Source organism: Cherax quadricarinatus, chromosome 12, assembly GCF_038502225.1.
Source record: "Cherax quadricarinatus isolate ZL_2023a chromosome 12, ASM3850222v1, whole genome shotgun sequence".
In the NCBI taxonomy this organism is placed as follows: domain Eukaryota; kingdom Metazoa; phylum Arthropoda; class Malacostraca; order Decapoda; family Parastacidae; genus Cherax; species Cherax quadricarinatus.
In genome coordinates this window covers 21670855-21696376 of record NC_091303.1, presented here as the reverse complement: position 1 = coordinate 21696376, position 25522 = coordinate 21670855, and the positions used below count along the sequence as shown (strand labels likewise).

At 47.3% G+C, this 25522-nt stretch overlaps 1 protein-coding gene across 1 annotated transcript in view; it reads left to right on the top strand.

Annotated features, from left to right (window-relative positions):
• The window catches only part of LOC128686609 (glycine receptor subunit alpha-4-like), a 517556-nt gene that overhangs the window by 304435 nt on the left and 187599 nt on the right, over positions 1 to 25522 (top strand). The window contains exon 2 of the mRNA XM_070084379.1: positions 23900 to 24105. Coding sequence (XP_069940480.1) covers positions 23900 to 24105 — 206 coding nt within the window. The remainder of the gene's footprint in view (positions 1 to 23899; positions 24106 to 25522) is intronic.

Below are 25522 nucleotides of genomic sequence, written 5' to 3'. Positions count from 1 at the left end.
GGGGTCAGCACCTCTCTCACTCTCACACCAGGGGTCAGCACCTCTCTCACTCTCACACCAGGGGTCAGCACCTCTCTCACTCTCACACCAGGGGTCAGCACCTCTCTCACTCTCACACCAGGGGTCAGCACCTCTCTCACTCTCACACCAGGGGTCAGCACCTCTCTCACTCTCACACCAGGGGTCAGCACCTCTCTCACTCTCACACCAGGGGTCAGCACCTCTCTCACTCTCACACCAGGGGTCAGCACCTCTCTCACTCTCTCACCAGGGGTCAGCACCTCTCTCACTCTCACACCAGGGGTCAGCACCTCTCTCACTCTCACACCAGGGGTCAGCACCTCTCTCACTCTCACACCAGGGGTCAGCACCTCTCTCACTCTCACACCAGGGGTCAGCACCTCTCTCACTCTCACACCAGGGGTCAGCACCTCTCTCACTCTCACACCAGGGGTCAGCACCTCTCTCACTCTCACACCAGGGGTCAGCACCTCTCTCACTCTCACACCAGGGGTCAGCACCTCTCTCACTCTCACACCAGGGGTCAGCACCTCTCTCACTCTCTCACCAGGGGTCAGCACCTCTCTCACTCTCACACCAGGGGTCAGCACCTCTCTCACTCTCACACCAGTGGTCAGCACCTCTCTCACTCTCACACCAGGGGTCAGCACCTCTCTCACTCTCACACCAGGGGTCAGCACCTCTCTCACTCTCACACCAGGGGTCAGCACCTCTCTCACTCTCACACCAGGGGTCAGCACCTCTCTCACTCTCACACCAGGGGTCAGCACCTCTCTCACTCTCTCACCAGGGGTCAGCACCTCTCTCACTCTCACACCAGGGGTCAGCACCTCTCTCACTCTCTCACCAGGGGTCACTCACTAGGGGTCAGCACCTCTCTCACTCTCTCACCAGGGGTCAGCACCTCTCTCACTCTCTCACCAGGGGTCAGCACCTCTCTCACTCTCACACCAGGGGTCAGCACCTCTCTCACTCTCTCACCAGGGGTCAGCACCTCTCTCACTCTCACACCAGGGGTCAGCACCTCTCTCACTCTCTCACCAGGGGTCAGCACCTCTCTCACTCTCACACCAGGGGTCAGCACCTCTCTCACTCTCACACCAGGGGTCAGCACCTCTCTCACTCTCACACCAGGGGTCAGCACCTCTCTCACTCTCACACCAGGGGTCAGCACCTCTCTCACTCTCACACCAGGGGTCAGCACCTCTCTCACTCTCAGCACCACTCTCACACCAGGGGTCATCACCTCTCTCACTCTCACACCAGGGGTCAGCACCTCTCTCACTCTCACACCAGGGGTCAGCACCTCTCTCACTCTCACACCAGGGGTCAGCACCTCTCTCACTCTCACACCAGGGGTCAGCACCTCTCTCACTCTCACACCAGGGGTCAGGACCTCTCTCACTCTCACACCAGGGGTCAGCACCTCTCTCACTCTCACACCAGGGGTCAGCACCTCTCTCACTCTCACACCAGGGGTCAGCACCTCTCTCACTCTCACACCAGGGGTCAGCACTCAGCACCTCTCTCACTCTCACACAAGGGGTCAGCACCTCTCTCACTCTCACACCAGGGGTCAGCACCTCTCTCACTCTCACACCAGGGGTCAGCACCTCTCTCACTCTCACACCAGGGGTCAGCACCTCTCTCACTCTCTCACCAGGGGTCAGCACCTCTCTCACTCTCACACCAGGGGTCAGCACCTCTCTCACTCTCACACGAGAGTCCAGCACCTCTCTCACTCTCACACGAGAGGCCAGCACCTCTCTCACTCTCACACGAGAGGCCAGCACCTCTCTCACTCTCACACCAGGGGTCAGCACCTCTCTCACTCTCACACCAGGGGTCAGCACCTCTCTCACTCTCACACCAGGGGTCAGCACCTCTCTCACTCTCACACCAGGGGCACCTCTCTCACTCTCACACCAGCAGCCTCTCTCACTCTCACACCAGGGGTCAGCACCTCTCTCACTCTCACACCAGGGGTCAGCACCTCTCTCACTCTCACACCAGGGGTCAGCACCTCTCTCACTCTCACACCAGGGGTCAGCACCTCTCTCACTCTCTCACCAGGGGTCAGCACCTCTCTCACTCTCACACCAGGGGTCAGCACCTCTCTCACTCTCACACCAGGGGTCAGCACCTCTCTCACTCTCACACCAGGGGTCAGCACCTCTCTCACTCTCACACCAGGGGTCAGCACCTCTCTCACTCTCACACCAGGGGTCAGCACCTCTCTCACTCTCACACTAGGGGTCAGCACATCTCTCACTCTCACACCAGGGGTCAGCACCTCTCTCACTCTCACACCAGGGGTCAGCACCTCTCTCACTCTCACACCAGGGGTCAGCACCTCTCTCACTCTCTCACCAGGGGTCAGCACCTCTCTCACTCTCACACCAGGGGTCAGCACCTCTCTCACTCTCACACCAGGGGTCAGCACCTCTCTCACTCTCACACCAGGGGTCAGCACCTCTCTCACTCTCTCACCAGGGGTCAGCACCTCTCTCACTCTCACACCAGGGGTCAGCACCTCTCTCACTCTCACACCAGGGGTCAGCACCTCTCTCACTCTCTCACCAGGGGTCAGCACCTCTCTCACTCTCACACCAGGGGTCAGCACCTCTCTCACTCTCACACCAGGGGTCAGCACCTCTCTCACTCTCTCACCAGGGGTCAGCACCTCTCTCACTCTCACACCAGGGGTCAGCACCTCTCTCACTCTCACACCAGGGGTCAGCACCTCTCTCACTCTCACACCAGGGGTCAGCACCTCTCTCACTCTCACACCAGGGGTCAGCACCTCTCTCACTCTCACACCAGGGGTCAGCACCTCTCTCACTCTCACACCAGGGGTCAGCACCTCTCTCACTCTCACACCAGGGGTCAGCACCTCTCTCACTCTCACACCAGGGGTCAGCACCTCTCTCACTCTCACACCAGGGGTCAGCACCTCTCTCACTCTCACACTAGGGGTCAGCACCCCTCTCACTCTCTCAACAGGGGTCAGCACCTCTCTCACTCTCTCACCAGGGGTCAGCACCTCTCTCACTCTCACACCAGGGGTCAGCACCTCTCTCACTCTCACACCAGGGGTCAGCACCTCTCTCACTCTCACACCAGGGGTCAGCACCTCTCTCACTCTCTCACCAGGGGTCAGCACCTCTCTCACTCTCACACCAGGGGTCAGCACCTCTCTCACTCTCTCACCAGGGGTCAGCACCTCTCTCACTCTCACACCAGGGGTCAGCACCTCTCTCACTCTCACACCAGGGGTCAGCACCTCTCTCACTCTCACACCAGGGGTCAGCACCTCTCTCACTCTCACACCAGGGGTCAGCACCTCTCTCACTCTCACACCAGGGGTCAGCACCTCTCTCACTCTCACACCAGGGGTCAGCACCTCTCTCACTCTCACACCAGGGGTCAGCACCTCTCTCACTCTCACACCAGGGGTCAGCACCTCTCTCACTCTCACACCAGGGGTCAGCACCTCTCTCACTCTCACACCAGGGGTCAGCACCTCTCTCACTCTCACACCAGGGGTCAGCACCTCTCTCACTCTCACACCAGGGGTCAGCACCTCTCTCACTCTCACACCAGGGGTCAGCACCTCTCTCACTCTCACACCAGGGGTCAGCACCTCTCTCACTCTCTCACCAGGGGTCAGCACCTCTCTCACTCTCACACCAGGGGTCAGCACCTCTCTCACTCTCACACCAGGGGTCAGCACCTCTCTCACTCTCACACCAGGGGTCAGCACCTCTCTCACTCTCACACCAGGGGTCAGCACCTCTCTCACTCTCACACCAGGGGTCAGCACCTCTTTCACTCTCTCACAGTGGTCAGCACCTCTCTCACTCTCACACCATGGGTCAGCACCTCTCTCACTCAGCACCTCTCTCACACCAGGGGTCAGCACCTCTCTCACTCTCACACCAGGGGTCAGCACCTCTCTCACTCTCTCACCAGGGGTCAGCACCTCTCTCACTCTCACACCAGGGGTCAGCACCTCTCTCACTCTCTCACCAGGGGTCAGCACCTCTCTCACTCTCACACCAGGGGTCAGCACCTCTCTCACTCTCACACCAGGGGTCAGCACCTCTCTCACTCTCACACCAGGGGTCAGCACCTCTCTCACTCTCACACCAGGGGTCAGCACCTCTCTCACTCTCACACCAGGGGTCAGCACCTCTCTCACTCTCACACCAGGGGTCAGCACCTCTCTCACTCTCACACCAGGGGTCAGCACCTCTCTCACTCTCACACCAGGGGTCAGCACCTCTCTCACTCTCACACCAGGGGTCAGCACCTCTCTCACTCTCACACCAGGGGTCAGCACCTCTCTCACTCTCACACCAGGGGTCAGCACCTCTCTCACTCTCTCACCAGGGGTCAGCACCTCTCTCACTCTCACACCAGGGGTCAGCACCTCTCTCACTCTCACACCAGGGGTCAGCACCTCTCTCACTCTCACACCAGGGGTCAGCACCTCTCTCACTCTCACACCAGGGGTCAGCACCTCTCTCACTCTCACACCAGGGGTCAGCACCTCTCTCACTCTCACACCAGGGGTCAGCACCTCTCTCACTCTCACACCAGGGGTCAGCACCTCTCTCACTCTCACACCAGGGGTCAGCACCTCTCTCACTCTCACACCAGGGGTCAGCACCTCTCTCACTCTCACACCAGGGGTCAGCACCTCTCTCACTCTCACACCAGGGGTCAGCACCTCTCTCACTCTCTCACCAGGGGTCAGCACCTCTCTCACTCTCACACCAGGGGTCAGCACCTCTCTCACTCTCTCACCAGGGGTCAGCACCTCTCTCACTCTCTCACCAGGGGTCAGCACCTCTCTCACTCTCACACCAGGGGTCAGCACCTCTCTCACTCTCACACCAGGGGTCAGCACCTCTCTCACTCTCACACCAGGGGTCAGCACCTCTCTCACTCTCACCAGGGGTCAGGGGTCAGCACCTCTCTCACTCTCACACCAGGGGTCAGCACCTCTCTCACTCTCACACCATGGGTCAGCACCTCTCTCACTCTCACACCAGGGGTCAGCACCTCTCTCACTCTCACCAGGGGTCAACACCTCTCTCACTATCACACCAGGGGTCAGCACCTCTCTCACTCTCACACCAGGGGTCAGCACCTCTCTCACTCTCACACCAGGGGTCAGCACCTCTCTCACTCTCTCACCAGGGGTCAGCACCTCTCTCACTCTCTCACCAGGGGTCAGCACCTCTCTCACTCTCACACCAAAGGTCAGCACCTCTCTCACTCTCTCACCAGGGGTCAGCAACTCTCTCACTCTCACACCAGGGGAGAGCACTTCTCTCACTCTCACACTAGGGGTCAGCACCTCTCTCACTCTCTCATCAGGGGTCAGCACCTCTCTCACTCTCACACCAGGGGTCAGCACCTCTCTCACTCTCTCACCAGTGGTCAGCACCTCTCTCACTCTCTCACCAGTGGTCAGCACCTCTCTCACTCTCACACCAGGGGTCAGCACCTCTCTCACTCTCACACCAGGGGTCAGCACCTCTCTCACTCTCTCACCAGGGGTCAGCACCTCTCTCACTCTCACACCAGGGGTCAGCACCTCTCTCACTCTCACACCAGGGGTCAGCACCTCTCTCACTCTCTCACCAGGGGTCAGCACCTCTCTCACTCTCACACCAGGGGTCAGCACCTCTCTCACTCTCTCACCAGGGGTCAGCACCTCTCTCACTCTCACACCAGGGGTCAGCACCTCAGCACCTCTCTCACTCTCACACCAGGGGTCAGCACCTCTCTCACTCTCACACCAGGGGTCAACACCTCTCTCACTCTCACACAGCACCTCTCTCACACTCACACCATGGGTCAGCACCTCTCTCACTCTCACACCAGGGGTCAGCACCTCTCTCACTCTCACACCAGGGGTCAGCACCTCTCTCACTCTCACACCAGGGGTCAGCACCTCTCTCACTCTCACACCAGGGGTCAGCACCTCTCTCACTCTCACACACGGGGTCAGCACCGCTCTCACTCTCACACCAGGGGTCAGCACCTCTCTCACTCTCACACCAGGGGTCAGCACCTCTCTCACTCTCACACCAGGGGTCAGCACCTCTCTCACTCTCACACCAGGGGTCAGCACCTCTCTCACTCTCACACCAGGGGTCAGCACCTCTCTCACTCTCACACCAGAGGCCAGCACCTCTCTCACTCTCACACCAGGGGTCAGCACCTCTCTCACTCTCCTCACCAGGGGTCAACGCCTCTCTCACTCTCACACGAGGGGTCAGCACCTCTCTCACTCTCACACCAGGGGTGAGCACCTCTCTCACTCTCACACCAGGGGTCAGCACCTCTCTCACTCTCACACAAGGGGTCAGCACCTCTCTCACTCTCACACCAGGGGTCAGCACCTCTCTCACTCTCACACCAGGGGTCAGCACCTCTCTCACTCTCACACCAGTGGTCAGCACCTCTCTCACTCTCACACCAGGGGTCAGCACCTCTCTCACTCTCACACCAGGGGTCAGCACTCTCACTCTCTCAGGGGTCAGCACCTCTCTCACTCTCACTCTCTCACTCTCACACCAGGGGTCAGGGGTCACCTCTCTCACTCTCACACCAGAGGTCAGCACCTCTCTCACTCTCACACCAGGGGTCAGCACCTCTCTCACTCTCACACCAGGGGTCAGCACCTCTCTCACTCTCACACCAGGGGTCAGCACCTCTCTCACTCTCACACCAGGGGTCAGCACCTCTCTCACTCTCACACCAGGGGTCAGCACCTCTCTCACTCTCTCACCAGGGGTCAGCACCTCTCTCACTCTCACACCAGGGGTCAGCACCTCTCTCACTCTCACACCAGGGGTCAGCACCTCTCTCACTCTCACACCAGGGGTCAGCACCTCTCTCACTCTCACACCAGGGGTCAGCACCTCTCTCACTCTCTCACCAGGGGTCAGCACCTCTCTCACTCTCACACCAGGGGTCAGCACCTCTCTCACTCTCACACCAGGGGTCAGCACCTCTCTCACTCTCACACCAGGGGTCAGCACCTCTCTCACTCTCACACCAGGGGTCAGCACCTCTCTCACTCTCACACCAGGGGTCAGCACCTCTCTCACTCTCACACCAGGGGTCAGCACCTCTCTCACTCTCACACCAGGGGTCAGCACCTCTCTCACTCTCTCACCAGGGGTCAGCACCTCTCTCACTCTCTCACCAGGGGTCAGCACCTCTCTCACTCTCACACCAGGGGTCAGCACCTCTCTCACTCTCACACCAGGGGTCAGCACCTCTCTCACTCTCACACCAGGGGTCAGCACCTCTCTCACTCTCACACCAGGGGTCAGCACCTCTCTCACTCTCACACCAGGGGTCAGCACCTCTCTCACTCTCACACCAGGGGTCAGCACCTCTCTCACTCTCACACCAGGGGTCAGCACCTCTCTCACTCTCACACCAGGGGTCAGCACCTCTCTCACTCTCACACCAGGGGTCAGCACCTCTCTCACTCTCACACCAGGGGTCAGCACCTCTCTCACTCTCACACCAGGGGTCAGCACCTCTCTCACTCTCACACCAGGGGTCAGCACCTCTCTCACTCTCACACCAGGGGTCAGCACCTCTCTCACTCTCACACCAGGGGTCAGCACCTCTCTCACTCTCACACCAGGGGTCAGCACCTCTCTCACTCTCTCACCAGGGGTCAGCACCTCTCTCACTCTCACACCAGGGGTCAGCACCTCTCTCACTCTCACACCAGGGGTCAGCACCTCTCTCACTCTCTCACCAGGGGTCAGCACCTCTCTCACTCTCACACCAGGGGTCAGCACCTCTCTCACTCTCACACCAGGGGTCAGCACCTCTCTCACTCTCACACCAGGGGTCAGCACCTCTCTCACTCTCACACCAGGGGTCAGCACCTCTCTCACTCTCACACCAGGGGTCAGCACCTCTCTCACTCTCACACCAGGGGTCAGCACCTCTCTCACTCTCACACTAGGGGTCAGCACCCCTCTCACTCTCACACCAGGGGTCAGCACCTCTCTCACTCTCACACCAGGGGTCAGCACCTCTCTCACTCTCACACCAGTGGTCAGCACCTCTCTCACTCTCACACCAGGGGTCAGCACCTCTCTCACTCTCACACCAGGGGTCAGCACCTCTCTCACTCTCACACCAGGGGTCAGCACCTCTCTCACTCTCACACCAGGGGTCAGCACCTCTCTCACTCTCACCAGGGGTCAGCACCTCTCTCACTCTCACACCAGGGGTCAGCACCTCTCTCACTCTCACACCAGGGGTCAGCACCTCTCTCACTCTCACACCAGGGGTCAGCACCTCTCTCACTCTCACACCAGGGGTCAGCACCTCTCTCACTCTCACACCAGGGGTCAGCACCTCTCTCACTCTCACCAGGGGTCAACACCTCTCTCACTATCACACCAGGGGTCAGCACCTCTCTCACTCTCACACCAGGGGTCAACACCTCTCTCACTCTCACACAAGGGGTCAGCACCTCTCTCACTCTCTCACCAGGGGTCATCACCTCTCTCACTCTCACACCAGGGGTCAGCACCTCTCTCACACTCACACCATGGGTCAGCACCTCTCTCACTCTCACACCAGGGGTCACCACCTCTCTCACTCTCACACCAGGGGTCAGCACCTCTCTCACACTCACACCATGGGTCAGCACTTCTCTCTCTCACTCAGCACCTCTCTCACTCTCACACCAGGGGTCAGCACCTCTCTCACTCTCACACCAGGGGTCAGCACCTCTCTCACTCTCACACCAGGGGTCAGCACCTCTCTCGCTCTCCTCACCAGGGGTCAACACCTCTCTCACTATCACACCAGGGGTCAGCACCTCTCTCACTCTCACACCAGGGGTCAGCACCTCTCTCACTCTCACACAAGGGGTCAGCACCTCTCTCACTCTCACACCAGGGGTCAGCACCTCTCTCACTCTCACACCAGGGGTCAGCACCTCTCTCACTCTCACACCAGGGGTCAGCACCTCTCTCACTCTCACACCAGGGGTCAGCACCTCTCTCACTCTCACACCAGGGGTCAGCACCTCTCTCACTCTCACACCAGGGGTCAGCACCTCTCTCACACTCACACCAGGGGTCAGCACCTCTCTCACACTCACACCAGGGGTCAGCACCTCTCTCACACTCACACCAGGGGTCAGCACCTCTCTCACACTCACACCAGGGGTCAGCACCTCTCTCACACTCACACCAGGGGTCAGCACCTCTCTCACTCTCACACCAGGGGTCAGCACCTCTCTCACTCTCACACCAGGGGTCAGCACCTCTCTCACTCTCACACCAGGGGTCAGCACCTCTCTCACTCTCACACCAGGGGTCAGCACCTCTCTCACTCTCTCACTCTCACACCAGGGGTCAGCACCTCTCTCACTCTCACACCAGGGGTCAGCACCTCTCTCACTCTCACACCAGGGGTCAGCACCTCTCTCACTCTCACACCAGGGGTCAGCACCTCTCTCACTCTCACACCAGGGGTCAGCACCTCTCTCACTCTCACACCAGGGGTCAGCACCTCTCTCACTCTCACACCAGGGGTCAGCACCTCTCTCACTCTCACACCAGGGGTCAGCACCTCTCTCACTCTCACACCAGGGGTCAGCACCTCTCTCACTCTCACACCAGGGGTCAGCACCTCTCTCACTCTCACACCAGGGGTCAGCACCTCTCTCACTCTCACACCAGGGGTCACCACCTCTCTCACTCTCACACCAGGGGTCAGCACCTCTCTCACTCTCACACCAGGGGTCAGCACCTCTCTCACTCTCACACCAGGGGTCACCACCTCTCTCACTCTCACACCAGGGGTCAGCACCTCTCTCACACTCACACCAGGGGTCAGCACCAGGAGAGAGAGTGGATTGTTTATAGTTTGGAAGGGGAATCCTCCTCCATCAACACCTCAGGTACCATTTGCTTTTCTGGGGTTGCTTCTCTTCTCTGTTTCTTAATGCCACTAGGACCACCTTGAGAGCCACTGGAGTCCTGTCTCACAAAATAACTGTGGAGAGAGCTCTGTTTCTGGCGTCTCTTTAACACTTTCCTAAAATGGCCCAAGACTTTGTCACTGTACATGTTGCCAATATGGCTTGCAACAACCTTGTTAGGGTTATGTTTCTCCATAAAGCTTTCCGTCTTACCCCACATAGTAAAAATCTCTTTAATTTCTGAAGAAGGCACCTTCTTCCATCTCTCTTCCTCCTCCTCTGCGGCAAGATTCTGAGCTGCGATGTGTTGCTCTTCCTGCTGAAGCTCTTGCAGCTCCTCAGTGGTGAGCTCTTTATTGTGGTCTTCCACCAATTCTTCCACATCCTCCAAACTCACATCCAACCCCATGGAACTCCCCAGTGCCACAATTGATTTTACAACAGACATAGGCTCATTAGGGTCAGTCCCAAATCCTTCAAAATCCCTCTTGTAGACACAATCTGGCCACAATTTTCTCCAGGCAGAGTTCAAAGTCCTGGTAGTCACTCCCTCCCAAGCCATACCTATAAGGGTTATGCAGTGGAGGATGCTGAAGTGTTCTCTCCAAAATTCCCTTAGGGTCAAGTGAGTGTCTGTGGTCACAGTCAAGCACCTGTGAAACATTGCTTTTGTGTAGTTTTTTAAAGTTTGCAATAATCTGCTGGTCCATGGGTTGGAGGAGAGGAGTGGTATTCGGGGGCAAGAACTTTACTGTGATGAACCCAAACTCCTCGAAAATTAGGTCATCCAAGTTTGGAGGATGAGCAGGTGCATTGTCCATTACTAGCAGGCACTTGAGATCCAATTTCCTTTCCAGGAGATACTCCTTCACACTAGGGCCAAACACTTCATTGAACCACTCGACGAAAATTTCCCTCGTGACCCATGCCTTACTATTAGATTTCCAAAACACACAATTTACTCTTCATAACATTATTTTTTTTCTGAACACTCTGGGATTTTCAGAATGGTACACTAGTAATGGCTTCACTTTGAAATCCCCACTAGCATTAGCACAGAACATTAGTGTCAGTCTGTCTTTCATAGGCTTGTGTCCTGGCATTGCCTTTTCCTCTTGTGTAATGAAGGTCCTCTTTGGCATTTTCTTCCAAAAGAGGCCTGTTTCGTCACAATTGAACACTTGTTCAGGTTTCAGTCCTTCAGCCTCTATGTACTCCTGGAACTCATGCACATATTTTTCAGCCGCCTTGTGGTCCGAACTGGCAGCCTCACCATGCCTTACCACTAGTATGCCAGTACGGTTCTTAAATCTCTCAAACCAGCCTTTGCTGGCCTTAAATTCACTCACTTCACCACTATTTGCAGGCAATTTCTTTACCAAATCTTCATGCAACTGCCTAGTCTTTTCACAAATAATCGAAGTCATAAGAGTATCTCCTGCTAATTGTTTCTCATTTATCCACACAAATAATAACTTCTCAACCTCTTCCAGTACTGGTGATCTCATTTTTGTCAGCATAGTTACTCCCTTCGCAACAACAGCATCCTTTATTTCCTTTTTCTTGGCCACTATGGAACATAAGGTTGTGTAGGGTTTCTTATACATCCTGGACAGTTAAGCCACACTTGTACCACTTTCATATTGTTCAATGATGGTTTTATTAAATTCAATCGTATTTCTCACCTTTTTTACCACAGGCTTGGCACTAGGAGCTTTCTTTGGAGCCATGGTAGCTTATTTAGTGCTTGCAAGCACTAAAATAAATGGAATATTATGAAATATTTCGCTGGAGCACGTGAGGGGTCCTTCGCTCACTGGTAAACAATGCCAGACTGGCTGCCGCCCAGACTCACGCCGTGGGTACACGTCCCGGACAAACTACGACTCGCGAGTCAACCTATGAAAAGCGAGTCCATGTTTATAAGAAAATACTCCTATGATTGGCGAATTTTACGATTGCCGGGAACTACGAAAAGCGGGGGACCACTGTACAACCATAAAGTTTTCCTAATTTAAAGTTCCTCATTAACTGAATGTCCTTTTTTATTAATTTTATAAATGATTCCATTGTCCTTCTCCGCCGCAGCTGCTCTGTCTTCTTACACACCACCAACACTTCAGGATCACTGAAATTATTTTCTGTGACTCTCCTTGTATGTGTGTTAATATACAGTATTATTATTATTGTTATTATTATTATTATTATTGGAAATATAAACACTTAAGCAGTATAATGTGATCCTTTATTGACAACGTTTCGCCCACGCAGTGGACTTTATCAAGTCACAAACAGATCCACCTCAGTGAAAGATATGTGAGTATTTATAGGATGGCATCAGGTGGAGAATGCTGCGTGTGACAGTCTTCCAAGAAAGGTGATTGAGTCTAGAACCTAGGGTAGCTTTAAAAAGAGACTGGATAAGTATATGAGCAGACCTTCTGCAGTGTTCCTCCATTTTTATGTTCTTATGTGGGATAGCGATGAAGAAGTTTCTTGGCGAGTGGTTCAGCTATGTTATAGAAGCTGTTGTTCTGGTTGAAGTTGTTGAATATACAGATAAGTGATGATTCCAGGATTCTTCGGTATTGAGTGTTGTCTTTTCTGGCGATAAGTCTTGAGTTTCTGTAGTTGATTTAATAGTTGTGGGAATTTCGGTGCTGAACACAGGCATTCCTTGGATCGTCAGACCTGACTGCATACTGGTGTTCTGAAATATGTGTTTGGAGGTCTCTGGATGCTTCGCCCACATATAATTTGCTGCAGTCATTGCAAGGGATTGTATATATCCCTGCAGAGGACTGAAGCTTCTCCTGTCTATTACTGGTAATGCCCTTGATAGTGGTGGATGTGTAGGTAGATACTTGGAATGAGGTATCGGAAAAGATGTTGGAAACGTGTTTGGCAATGGGGTTGGTGGGGAGGACTGTGTATCTCTTCTCGGCAGTGTCTTCTCTGGGTGTGTTAAAGATATTTAATGCCCGTCGTTTGCAATCTTTAATGAAGTGACGAGGATAGTGAAGCTTAGAAAATACTTGTTCAATAAGAGTATTCACCTTTAACACACCCAAAGAAGATACTGCTTAAGTGTTTATATTTCCATTGCGTCGGTATTTTATACCATTTATTTCCATAATTATTATTATTATTATTATTATTATTATTATTATTATTATTATTATTATTATTATTATTATCGTCATTCTTAGTATTAGTATTAACCCAACTGCATACAGAGTCAATATCAGTGCGGGGAATTTTGTCGATTTCTAAATGTATCTGGGTATCTTCCGAAAACCTAAACACAATCTTAACATTATTATGGGAGAGAATTTTGTTTGCGAATTCACGATGGTGGGTACAACAGGAATTCACGTGTTGTACCCAAAATCGAACCACATACGATGGTGTGGACGCCTCTGACCTAATTTCATTCTTCTCCCTGTTTGTGTACTAGCTCAACAAGCAGTATATTATATTACTGTACCCACGGAACAAGTGGTATTGATTAATAACAACACTGCACTAGCCAAGGAGTCGAACCCATGCTGTGTGGTCTAAAGCGTCATGCGTTTTCTATTACCATGAGGCGGGCCAATACCACTCGTTTCGTGGTTACAGTAATAAATAAATAAATAAATATATATATATATATATATATATATATATATATATATATATATATATATACTGTATATATATATATATATATATATATATATATATATATATATATATATATATATATATATATATATATATGTATGTATATATATACATGTATATATATATATATATATATATATATATATATATATATATATATATATATATATATATATATATATATATATGTCGTGCCGAATATGCAAAACTGGTCAATTAGCAAGAACTCATTTAAAATTAAGTCCTTTCTAAAATTTTCTCTTATACGTTTAACGATATGTTTTTTCATTAATGTTGATGTAAAAAATTATAATTTTGCACCAAAATGAACTTAGAAAACTTACCTAACCTTATTATAACAAGCGCAATTTATTTTAGCCTAACCCAACTAAATATATATTAAATTTGTTTACAATAATTCAATTCTAAACAAACAGAGTGAAATATATTTTTTTCGTTAGGTTCAGAATGATTTTGGCGAAATTATTGCATACACAAATTTTCACTTGTCCTATATGGCAAGATGAGCGTTGCTATTTAAGCCAAGATCGCAAGTTCTGCCTATTCGGCACGACATATATATATAAAACGAATGAGTTCCGCAACAGGCAAAAACTTTGAGTTGGGTTTCTGTGGAAGAGATTGAGTGCCCTGTAGTAAGGCATGGAGTGAGGCGTGTAGTATACTGTAACAAGCTGCAACTTCAATGGAAGTTGTGTGAGTGTGGGGAATGGAAAAGATACAAACAATAGGTGTTTATTTTTTATACCCCCAGCATATCACCTCTGAGAATAATTCCCCATTACTAGTGTGGCACTGTTTGATGGGCTAAAGAAAAGTATAAAATTTATATATATAAATATATATATATATATATATATATATATATATATATATATATATATATATATATATATATATATATATATATATATATATATTATATATATATATATATATATATATATATATATATATATATATATATATATATATATATATATATATATGTCGTGCCGAACAGGCAGAACTTGCGATCTTGGCTTAAATAGCAACGCTCATCTTGCCATATAGGACAAGTGAAAATTTGTGTATGCAATAATTTCGCCAAAATCATTCTGAACCTAACGAAAAAAATATATTTAACTGTGTTTGTTTAATATTAAATTATTGTAAACAAATCTAAAATATATTTAGTTGGGTTAGGCTAAAATAAATTGCACTTGTTATAATAAGGTTAGGTAAGTTTTCTAAGATTCTTTTGGTGCAAAATTCTAAATTTATACATTAACATTAATGAAAAAAATATATCTTTAAACGTATAAGAGAAAATTTCAGAAAGGAATTAATTTTAAATGAGTTCTTGCTAATTGACCAGTTTTATATATTCGGCACGACATATATATATATATATATATATATATATATATATATATATATATATATATATATATATATATATATATATATATATATATATATATATATATATATATATATGCAAAACAACCACTGTGAAAGAGTAGTAAAATTCCAAGCGCTTTCGTGACTACTCACATTGTCAAGGCTGGAATATTGCTGCACATTAACAGCACCTTTCAAGGCAGGTGAAATTGCTGACCTAGAAAATGTACAGAGAACCTTCACGGCGCGCATAACGGAGATAAAACCTCAATTACTGGGAGCGCTTGAAGTTCCTGAACCTGTACTCCCTGGAACGTAGGCGGGAGAGATACATGATTATATACACCTGGAGAATCCTAGAGGGACTAGTACCAAACTTGCACACGAAAATCACTCACTACGAAAGTGAAAGATTCTGCAGACGATGCAACATCTCCCCAATGAAAAGCAGGGGTGTCACTAGCACGTTAAAAGACAACACAATAAGTGTCAGGGGCCCAAGACTGTTCAACTGCCTCCCAGCATACATAAGGGGGATTACCAATAGACCCCTGGCAGTCTTCAAGCTGGCACTGGACAAGCACCTAAAGTCGGAACCTGACCAGCAGGGCTGTGGCTCGTACGTTGGATTGCGTGCAGCCAGGAGTAACAGCCTGGTTGATCAGTCTCTGATCCACCATGAGACCTGGTCACAGACCGGGCCGCGGGGGCGTTGACCCCCGGAACTCTCTCCAGGTAAACTCCAGATGGCGAAATGTCTACAATAAAGATACCCAGATGCTGCTCATGTGTCTAAATTTTCAGCTGAGACTTGACCAGTTAAAGGGTTATTATGTGGTCAAGGTCTGTGTCAAGAGACAGTGTGTCCTGACGAATACAGCACCACAACCACTACCACCACCACCATCGCTAATTTACCACAACCGTCACTAACTCACTGCCACCAACACTACTAACCCACCACTTCCACTAACCTACCACCACCAGTCTAACCCTACCCATTCTGTGGATTCCAGTTGAAAAAGCTTAAGTGTTAATATAGAGCATGTGTCCCGTGGCTCGGTTGGCAACGCTCCTTCCTCACACACTGTGTATCCGTGGTTCAACCCTGGCATGGGTGGATTACTGCTGTACATTAAAATCTCCATTCAAAGCAGGTGAAATCGCAGATCTAGAGAGTGTACAGAGATCTTTTACTGCACGTATAAGTTCTGTCAAGCACCTTAACTACTGGGAACGCTTGGAAGCACTTGACTTGTACTCGTTGGAACGCAGGAGGGAGAGATATATCATAATCTACACTTGGAAAATCTTGGAAGGAATGGTCCCAAATCTGCACACAGAAATCACTCCCTACGAAAGTAAAAGACTGGGCAGGCGATGCAAAATGCCCCCAATAAAAAGTAGGGGCGCCATTGGTACACTAAGGGAAAACACCATAAGTGTCCGGGGCCCAAAACTGTTCAACAGCCTCCCATCAAGCATTAGGGGAATTGCCAATAAACCCCTGGCTGCCTTCAAGAGAGAGCTGGACAGATACTTAAAGTCAGTGCCGGATCAGCCGGGCTGTGGCTCGTACGTTGGACTGCGTGCGGCCAGCAGTAACAGCCTAGTTGATCAGGCCCTGATCCATCGGGAGGCCTGGTCATGGACCGGGCCGCGGGGGCGTTGATCCCCGGAATAACCTCCAGGTAACCAGGTAACCCTGTTCACCTAGCAGTAAGTAGGTACCTGGGTGTTAGTCGACTGATGTGAGTCGCATCCTGGAGACAAGATTGAAGGACCCCAATTTAAATAAGATTGTCCTCGATGACGTACTGACTTTCTTGGGTTATTCTGGACGACTAACCCTCCTGGTTAAAAATCCAAACAAATCTTATCTTAACTTAAGCTCTGATTCCATATAATTCTTTGAGGGATTAATTAGCTCACCACACATGGTTGTCAATCAGACGTCAGGAGGAGCATCACCAGCTGCCAGGAGGAGCATCACCAGCTGCCAGGAGGAGCATCACCAGCTGCCAGGAGGAGCATCACCAGCTACCATCACCAGCTGTCACTCATGAAAACTCCTCTGACACGTGGGGAAATAGTTCAGTGGTGTTAAACAAAGTTTTCGAATTTCAAAGTAGATCAAAAGAATGTCTGTAAGAGGCAGACAAGATTGTATCAACCCGTAGCTCGACTGCTAGCACATTCAGCTCACACACTGAGGTCCGTCGTTCGATCCTCAGTACGGGTGGGCACATTAGGACTTGTTCCCTTAAGACACCTGCTGTCCTTGTTCACCCAGCAGTAATAAAGAATAGGTACCTGAGTGTTAGTCGACTGGTGTGGGTCGCATCCTGGGACAAAATTGACTTAATTTGCCCGAAATGCTCTGCATAACAAGAGGCTTTCTATATAGTATGGGTTATTGATGCCAGCTAGGCCTGTTATACCTTGTACATGTACTTACAGAAATAAAGATTTTTATTATTATTATTATTATTATTATTATTATTATTATTATTATTATTATTATTATTATTATTATTATTATTATTATTATAAGGAATAGCTAAGACACTATAGCGTAATCTTTGATTACAGGAGGCAAAATCTCGGAGCACTAAATCAAAAAAAGTTCAGAATGAACATAAAAATAGTAACACCTTCCAAAGTTATTAGTTAACTCGTCAGGAACACTCAGTCGACACTGTCATTGATCACAAGATAACTTGTTAAGTTACTCGTAAAGAGATTATTAAAGTTTTATGGTGACACTGACTGTGGTCTTGATAACTAGATATACGTCAGTCTGAGTGTTGGGTTATGGGGTTGTGGGTGGGCAGGGTGGTTTGTGTTATTATTATTAAAGATTAGCCGGTATTCTCCCGGCCCGGGCCTTTTCCAAGTGGTGGCCCGGCCTTGGCTCCCTCTTTAGGGAGTGTCTGAGACCGAAGTCTCCCATGGGAGACTGTGGTTTGTGTGGTTAGGAGATTGAGGTGGGGAGAGGGGAGGGATAGAGGGTAGTGTAGGGTTAAGTTGTAATTGGATCGTGTTGTTGAGTCTGGCCAGAAATTACCTCATGTTTGCCTTACTGATCACTGCCAGCCTCACCCTGATTCCCACAGGGTCTTCTTCCACTCATCCTATCCCTCTCTTTCACCTATCCAGCTCCACTCCTCCACCCATCCTACCCCCTCCTCCGCCCATTCTGCCTCTCTCACTATCGGGAAGAATGATCAGAATATTGAGCTTGGTGACAATGGTCCCTATAATGAATACCGTGGTCCGTTCCTGGTTACCTGGAGGTTACCTAGAGGTTATTCCGGGGGTCAACGCCCCCGCGGCCCGGTCCATGACCAGGCCTCCCGATGGATCAGGGCCTGTTCCAACGAGTACAAGTCAAGTGCTTCCAAGCTTTCCCAGTAGTTAAGGTGCTTGACAGAACTTATACGTGCAGTAAAGGATCTCTGTACACTCTCTAGATCTGCGATTTCACCTGCTTTGAATGGAGATGTTAATGTACAGCAGTAATCCAGCCTAGAGAGAACAAGTGATTTGAAAAGGATCATCATTGGCTTGGCATCTCTCGTTTTGAACGTTCTCATTATCCCTCCTATCATTTTCTTTGCACGTGCGATCGTGGCACTGTTGTGATCCTTGAAAGTGAGATCCTCAGACATTACTACTCCCAGGTCCCTTACATTATTTTTCCGCTCTATTGTATGGCCAGAGTCTGTAGTATACTCTGTTCTAGTTATTATCTCCTCCAGTTTTCCATAACGGAGTAGTTGGAATTTGTTCTCATTGAACATCATATTGTTTACCGTTGTCCAATGGAAAACTTTGTTTATATCTTCTTGGAGGTTAACCGCGTTCTCAGCAGATGACAGCCTCATGCAGATCCTAGTGTCATCCACAAAGGATGATACGGTGCTGTGATGTATATCTCTGTATATATATATATATATATATATATATATATATATATATATATATATATATATATATATATATATATATATATATATATATATATATATATATATATATATATATATATATATATATATATATATATATATATATATATATATATATATATATATATATATATATATATATATATATATATATATTTATATATATATATATATATATATATATATATATATATATATATATATATATATATATATATATATATATATTTTATATATATAAATATATATATATATATATATATATATATATTTATATTTAGTCATAAATAATATAGGGAGGTACCACCTCTAGAACTGTTATAGGGACCCTCATCCTCAGAGAAAAGAATAAACTTGCTTCAGGGAAAACTCAAGGTTCTCCCTGAAGCTGTTTGAGAATTTTCTCCTACCACCCCCTATATTTTATGTATATTTTATTTAAAGACAAAATACATTGACAAAACATTCACAAAAATACGATAGAAAGTAAAACAACATAGGTGACTCAGAGCTACATCTCGAATACTTCGTCCAGCTCCCCGGCGGTGGGCTGCGTGCCCAGAATGCTGCAGGCATTTCCTCTCCGGATTGCAACACTGAGTCTCTGAAAGAGGAAGCTGGTCACCCTGTGGTCCTTGGTTTCTATGATGAGCTTTTCACCCAGCTCTATTAGGAACTTTAGAGCACACTTGCCCCATGCTCCAAGGGTCTCCCACCCTATTGGGATAAAGTTATAGCAAGAGGGAAGGTCTTCATATTTGCGGATCTTCTGGGTCTCCCTGTGGCTGGCAGCTCCACCCCCTTCCACTACGGAGTATGGCAAGTAGGTGTCTGCCAATGTGGCGGCACATGTGTAGTCCCAGGCAATCTGCTTTCCATCCTTCCAAGGTAGCATAGTGGCTCCATCAGGACGCTTTTGACTTCCATCAGACCTCTGCACTTGGGGTTCCCGTTGAGCTAGGCAACGGGCTGTGGCGAGGCTTCTCTTTATGATGTCATTGACCTCCTCATGCCTGGCATACTTCCCTTGTGCTGTGTGACACACAAGACCATGAAGTCCGAATTGATCAGCTGTCGCCCTGCCGCAAATACACCTATGTTCGGTGAGGATGGGGGCGGCTAGGCGAAGAGCAACACCAATCCGAATGACCTGTGGGTCTAGTCGAGTGCCCAAGGAGGAATTGGGAACAGCTAACAGGAAATCTCCTGAGTGTGGTGCCTTCACTGCCAGGAGACGAGCTTTGTCCTTTCCTGAGGCATTGGAGAGCATTGTGTTGGCGATTTTTTCCATGATCGGTTTGTCCCAGTGGGACTGTCTGTGTTCTTTGGGAGGAGCTGGTCTACTGGAGGAATCTGTAAGGGTGTCCCACCGAATCGCTGCTTCAGTAAACCTGGGGTCTTGAGCTCCTACAACGTCTCTCAAGCGTTCGGGAACAATCTTCTTGACTAATGCACTGGAAGCCAAACACGAAGACAGAAAAGCAGGTAAAGCAACTTGCGTTGCTTTGCGCACCCCTATACCTCCCAGTCGCACTGGGAGGGTTGCCTAATCCCATTGCTGATCCTCTAGTGACAGGTTCAGTGCCTTCTTACGGGTTGACCTCAGGTGTGCGTCATATTCGTCGAGTGTTGGGTTGTCAAAAGAGGGTGCACACCTCAGGAAGTAAGTGAGTCTTGGAATAGTAAGGCACCTTGTGAGGAGATACAGAGCATCATGGGCATCAAGATTACTTATTCTCTCCTCCATTCTCATCAGGTCATTCAATTTGTCCTTGAGGACTGGGTCGATGGCCTGGTGACCCAGCGGTGCTCCCAGGAGGGTACTGTTGGACGGAGTGGTAGTAGAGACTTCTGGGAGGATTCTTCGCACAGCATTGATTATTTCCTGGTTCGCTGTGATGATTTCACACTTGGAGGGATTGAGGATGAGTCCCAAGTCTTCTCCCTGTGTTTTCACCAGTTGTAGGTCCCCTACCAGGGACTCTTCAGTACCTTCCAGAGTGCCATCATCCAGGTACCAGATGTTGAGCTCGCTGAGTAGGCTGGAAGTTAGTTCTCTTACTGCCAAGCAGAAGAGAAGCGGAGCTAGTGGGTCACCCTGCTGAACACCTTCTGATGATTGAATTTCATGTTCTCCAAACAAAAGAATTGAGGGTTTGCTGTAGCCAGCTGAGATGAAGGGAAAAAGACTGGGGAAGCAATCCCGAACAGCTGGCAAGACAGCATCTCTCTTTACCATATTAAAGGCATTTCTAAAATCAAGTTTGACTACAGCCTTGTCTTCTGGTAGGTCCCTGATGTAGGCCCTTGCCGCATGAGCTGCAGCTTCACTGCCTTGAGGGACCCCAAAGCCCAGTTGGTGTGGCTGGAATAAACTGGCAGCTTCTAGGCGAATGTTTCTTACTGCTCCTTTGGCCACGAGACGGCGAAGAGTGTTTCCAACCGCAATGGGTCTGATTCCTCCATCCTTCTTCTTCAACGCACACAGTGAGGCTCCGAAAAAGAAAGGTTTAACTTCTTCTGGGATTCGCCCAGCCAGGCAGTTGTTGACGAAAGTTGTTAACTCGGTGAGAAGAAGTGATGCAGATGCACCGAGTACTGGATTTATATATATATATATATATATATATATATATATATATATATATATATATATATATATATATGTCGTGCTCAATAGGCAGAACTTGCGATCTTGGCTTAAATAGCAACGCTCATCTTGCCATATAGGACAAGTGAAAATTTGTGTATGCAATAATTTCGCCAAAATCATTCTGAACCTAACGAAAAAAATATGTTTCACTGTGTTTGTTTAGTATTAAATTATTGTAAACAAATCTAAAATATATTTAGTTGGGTTAGGCTAAAATAAATTGTTCTTGTTACAATAAGTTTAGGTAAGTTTTCTAAGATTATTTTGGTGCAAAATTAATTTTTTTTACATCAACATTAATAAAAAAAAATATCTTTAAACGAATAAGAGAAAATTTTAGAAAGGACTTAATTTTAAATGAGTTTTTGCTAATTGACCAGTTTTACATATTCGGCACGACATATATATATATATATATATATATATATATATATATATATATATATATATATATATATATATATATATATATATATATATATATATATATATATATATATATATATATATATATATATATATATATATATATATATAATATATATATATATATATATATATATATATATATATATATATATATATATATACATATATATATATATATATATATATATATATATATATATATATATATATATATATATATATATTATTGTGACCACAAACAAGTGGTATTGATCAATAACAACACTTCAATAGCCAAGGACTCGAACCCTTGCTGCTTTGGCCTGCCTCATGATGGGCGAAAACACATGACGCCCTCATCCACTGGGCCATACGATTATTAAGAGTAGCGCATCCAGCGGAACTGAATGTTGTACTCGCTACCCAAGGACACACGATGGTGTGGATGACTCTACGTTAATTTCATTCTAGTCCCTGTTTGTTGTACTAGTTCAACGGGCAGTATTTTACAGTATTGTGACCACGAACGAGTGGTATTGATCAATAACAAGCACTAGCCAAGCCCACCATGAGACAGGCCAAAGCAGCATGAGTTCGAGTCCTTGGCTAGTGCAGTGTTGTTATTGATCAATACCACTCGTTCGTGGTCACAGTAATATAAAATACTGTTCGTTGAACTAGTAAACCAAACAGGGACTAGAATGAAGCCTAGAATTAGCCTAGAGTCATCCACACCATCGTGTGTCCTTGGGTAGCGAGTACAACATTCAGTTCCGCTGGATGCGCTACTCTTAAGGATCGTATCGTCCAGTGGATAAGGGCATCATGTGTTTTCGCCCACCATGAGGCAGTCCAAAGCAGCATGGATTCGAGTCTTTGGCTAGTGCAGTGTTGTTATATATATATATATATATATATATATATATATATATATATATATATATATATATATATATATATATATATATATATATATATATATATATATATATATATATATATATATATATATATATATATATATATATATGTCGTGCCGAATATGTAAAACTGGTCAATTAGCAAGAACTCATTAAAAATTAAGTCCTTTCTAAAATTTTCTTTTATACATTTAAAGATATATTTTTTTCATTAATGTTAATGTAACAAATTTTATTTTGCACGAAAAGAATCTTAGAAAACTTATGTAACCTTATTATAACAAGAACAATTTATTTTAGCCTAACCCAACTAAATATATTTTAGGTTTGTTTACAATAATTTAATACTAAACAAACACAGTGAAATATATTTTTTTCGTTAGGTTCAGAATGATTTAGGCGAAATTATTGCATTCACAAATTTTCACTTGTTCTATATAGCAAGATGAGCGTTGCTATTTAAGCCAAGATCGCAAGTTCTGCCTATTCGGCACGACATATATAAATATATATATATATATATATATATATATATATATATATATATATATATATATATATATATATATATATATATATATATATATATATATATATATATATATATATATACGTATATATATATATATATATATATATATATATATACATGCCTTTTGCAGCTGATTAAAGTAAATGAAAATAATGAAATGGATTAATTATAAGTTTTACCTATGGGTTATGTTGAGCGACAGTAAATTTTGTTTCAGTAATCACATAATATATTGATTTCTTAAACGACTAATTTTTAGTGCTGCCTTTGTAATCTATATTTCAGTGTGTTTTTGCGTTGAGTCAGTGAATGAAGAATAACGAGCCTTCTTATGTACAGGAGTGTCATTGATGGTCAACACTACGATGGCGGCTGTGATGGCGTCAGCGACAGTGACATTGGCAGCTTTGATGATGGCAGCGACGGCGGTGGCAGAAGCCGCCGATATACGGACCCCAGCAGTGAGCTGAACAAACTCGATCAGCTGTTTCGTTTCGGCGACCGGGAGCAGTATGATCGTCGCCAGACGCCCTCCTACTCTGCTGGTATGTTATGCAACATCCCTTAACACATGTTTACTCTCGACATATTTACATATGTAGTACATACGTGGGAAATAAGGACTGTTTACATAAACATATGCACACACACTAGGTGAGAACAGGCTCTGCTGTTAGGCACTTGAATAGCTGTACCACACACACACACACACACACACACACACACACACACACACACACACACACACACACACACACACACACACATACACACACACACACATACACACACATACACACACACACATATACAGGATTTCACACCTTCCTGTGAAGTGACCCTCTAACCCTTCCTTTCCCTGCCCATCTCTCTCCCTCTCCTCTCATCCTCTCTCTCTCTCTCTCTCTCTCTCTCTCTCTCTCTCTCTCTCTCTCTCTCTCTCTCTCTCTCCCCTTCTCTCAAACTCTCTCTCTTCCTCTCTCTCTTCCTCTCTCTCTTCCTCTCACTCTTTCTCTCTCTCTTCCTCTCTCTCTCTTCCTCTCTCTCTCCCTCTCCCTCTCTCTCTCTCTCTCTCTTCCTCTCTTCCTCTCTTACTCTCTCTCTCTTCCTCTCTCTTCCTCTTCTTTTCTCTCTCTCTCTCTCTCTCTCTCTCTCTCTCTCTCTCTCTCTCTCTCTCTCTCTCTCTCTCTCTCTCTCTCTCTCTCTCTCTCTCTCTCTCTCTCTCTCTCTCTCTCTCTCTCTCTCTTCCCTTGTCACTCCCCCCTCTCTCTTACCTTTCCCTCTCTCACTTTCTCCCCCTTTTCCTTTCTTTTCCCCTCTCTCCTTCTACCCTCCCCTTCTCTCTCTTTCTCCCTCTCTCTCTCACTCTCTCCTCCTTTTTCTTTTTCTCTTTCTCTCTCTCTTTCACTAAAAAACAAAAAAAAATGGTTGGGACTCGCAGGAATCAGGGATCAGATGACAATGGTACTGGTAGCGAGGAATGGATGGAGGAGCAGTGGAAAAGGATAGAGCAAGAATGGGAGAGAAAATTAGGAGAGCTTTCTGAAAAAATGGAGAAAGAGCTCTCTGTGAAATGGGAAAAGAGGTTGGAGAAGGAGACGAAGAATTGGGAGGCGCAAGTCGAAACTGCAGTAGCCAGGGTAAAGGTCCTAGAATTTGAGGTAAACAGGCTGAAGCAAGTTTCAGGGGTAGTGACCAGAGAAGACACACCATACAAAGCTGAGAGACTGAAAAGGAAGGAAGGAGATATGAATTATGCTAAGGTCATATCAGCCTGCAAAGAAGGGCCAGGGAGTGGAAGGGAAGAGCAGATGGGTGCAGATGGAGAGGGAGATAGGTCGAATGCTGAGGCACAACCATGCTACCAAGAGCCACTGGAAAAATCAAGGGAGAAAATGACCACATACAGACAGGAACCAGAGTCACAGAGGGAGAGGCAATGGGAGGAGGAAAAGGCAAAAT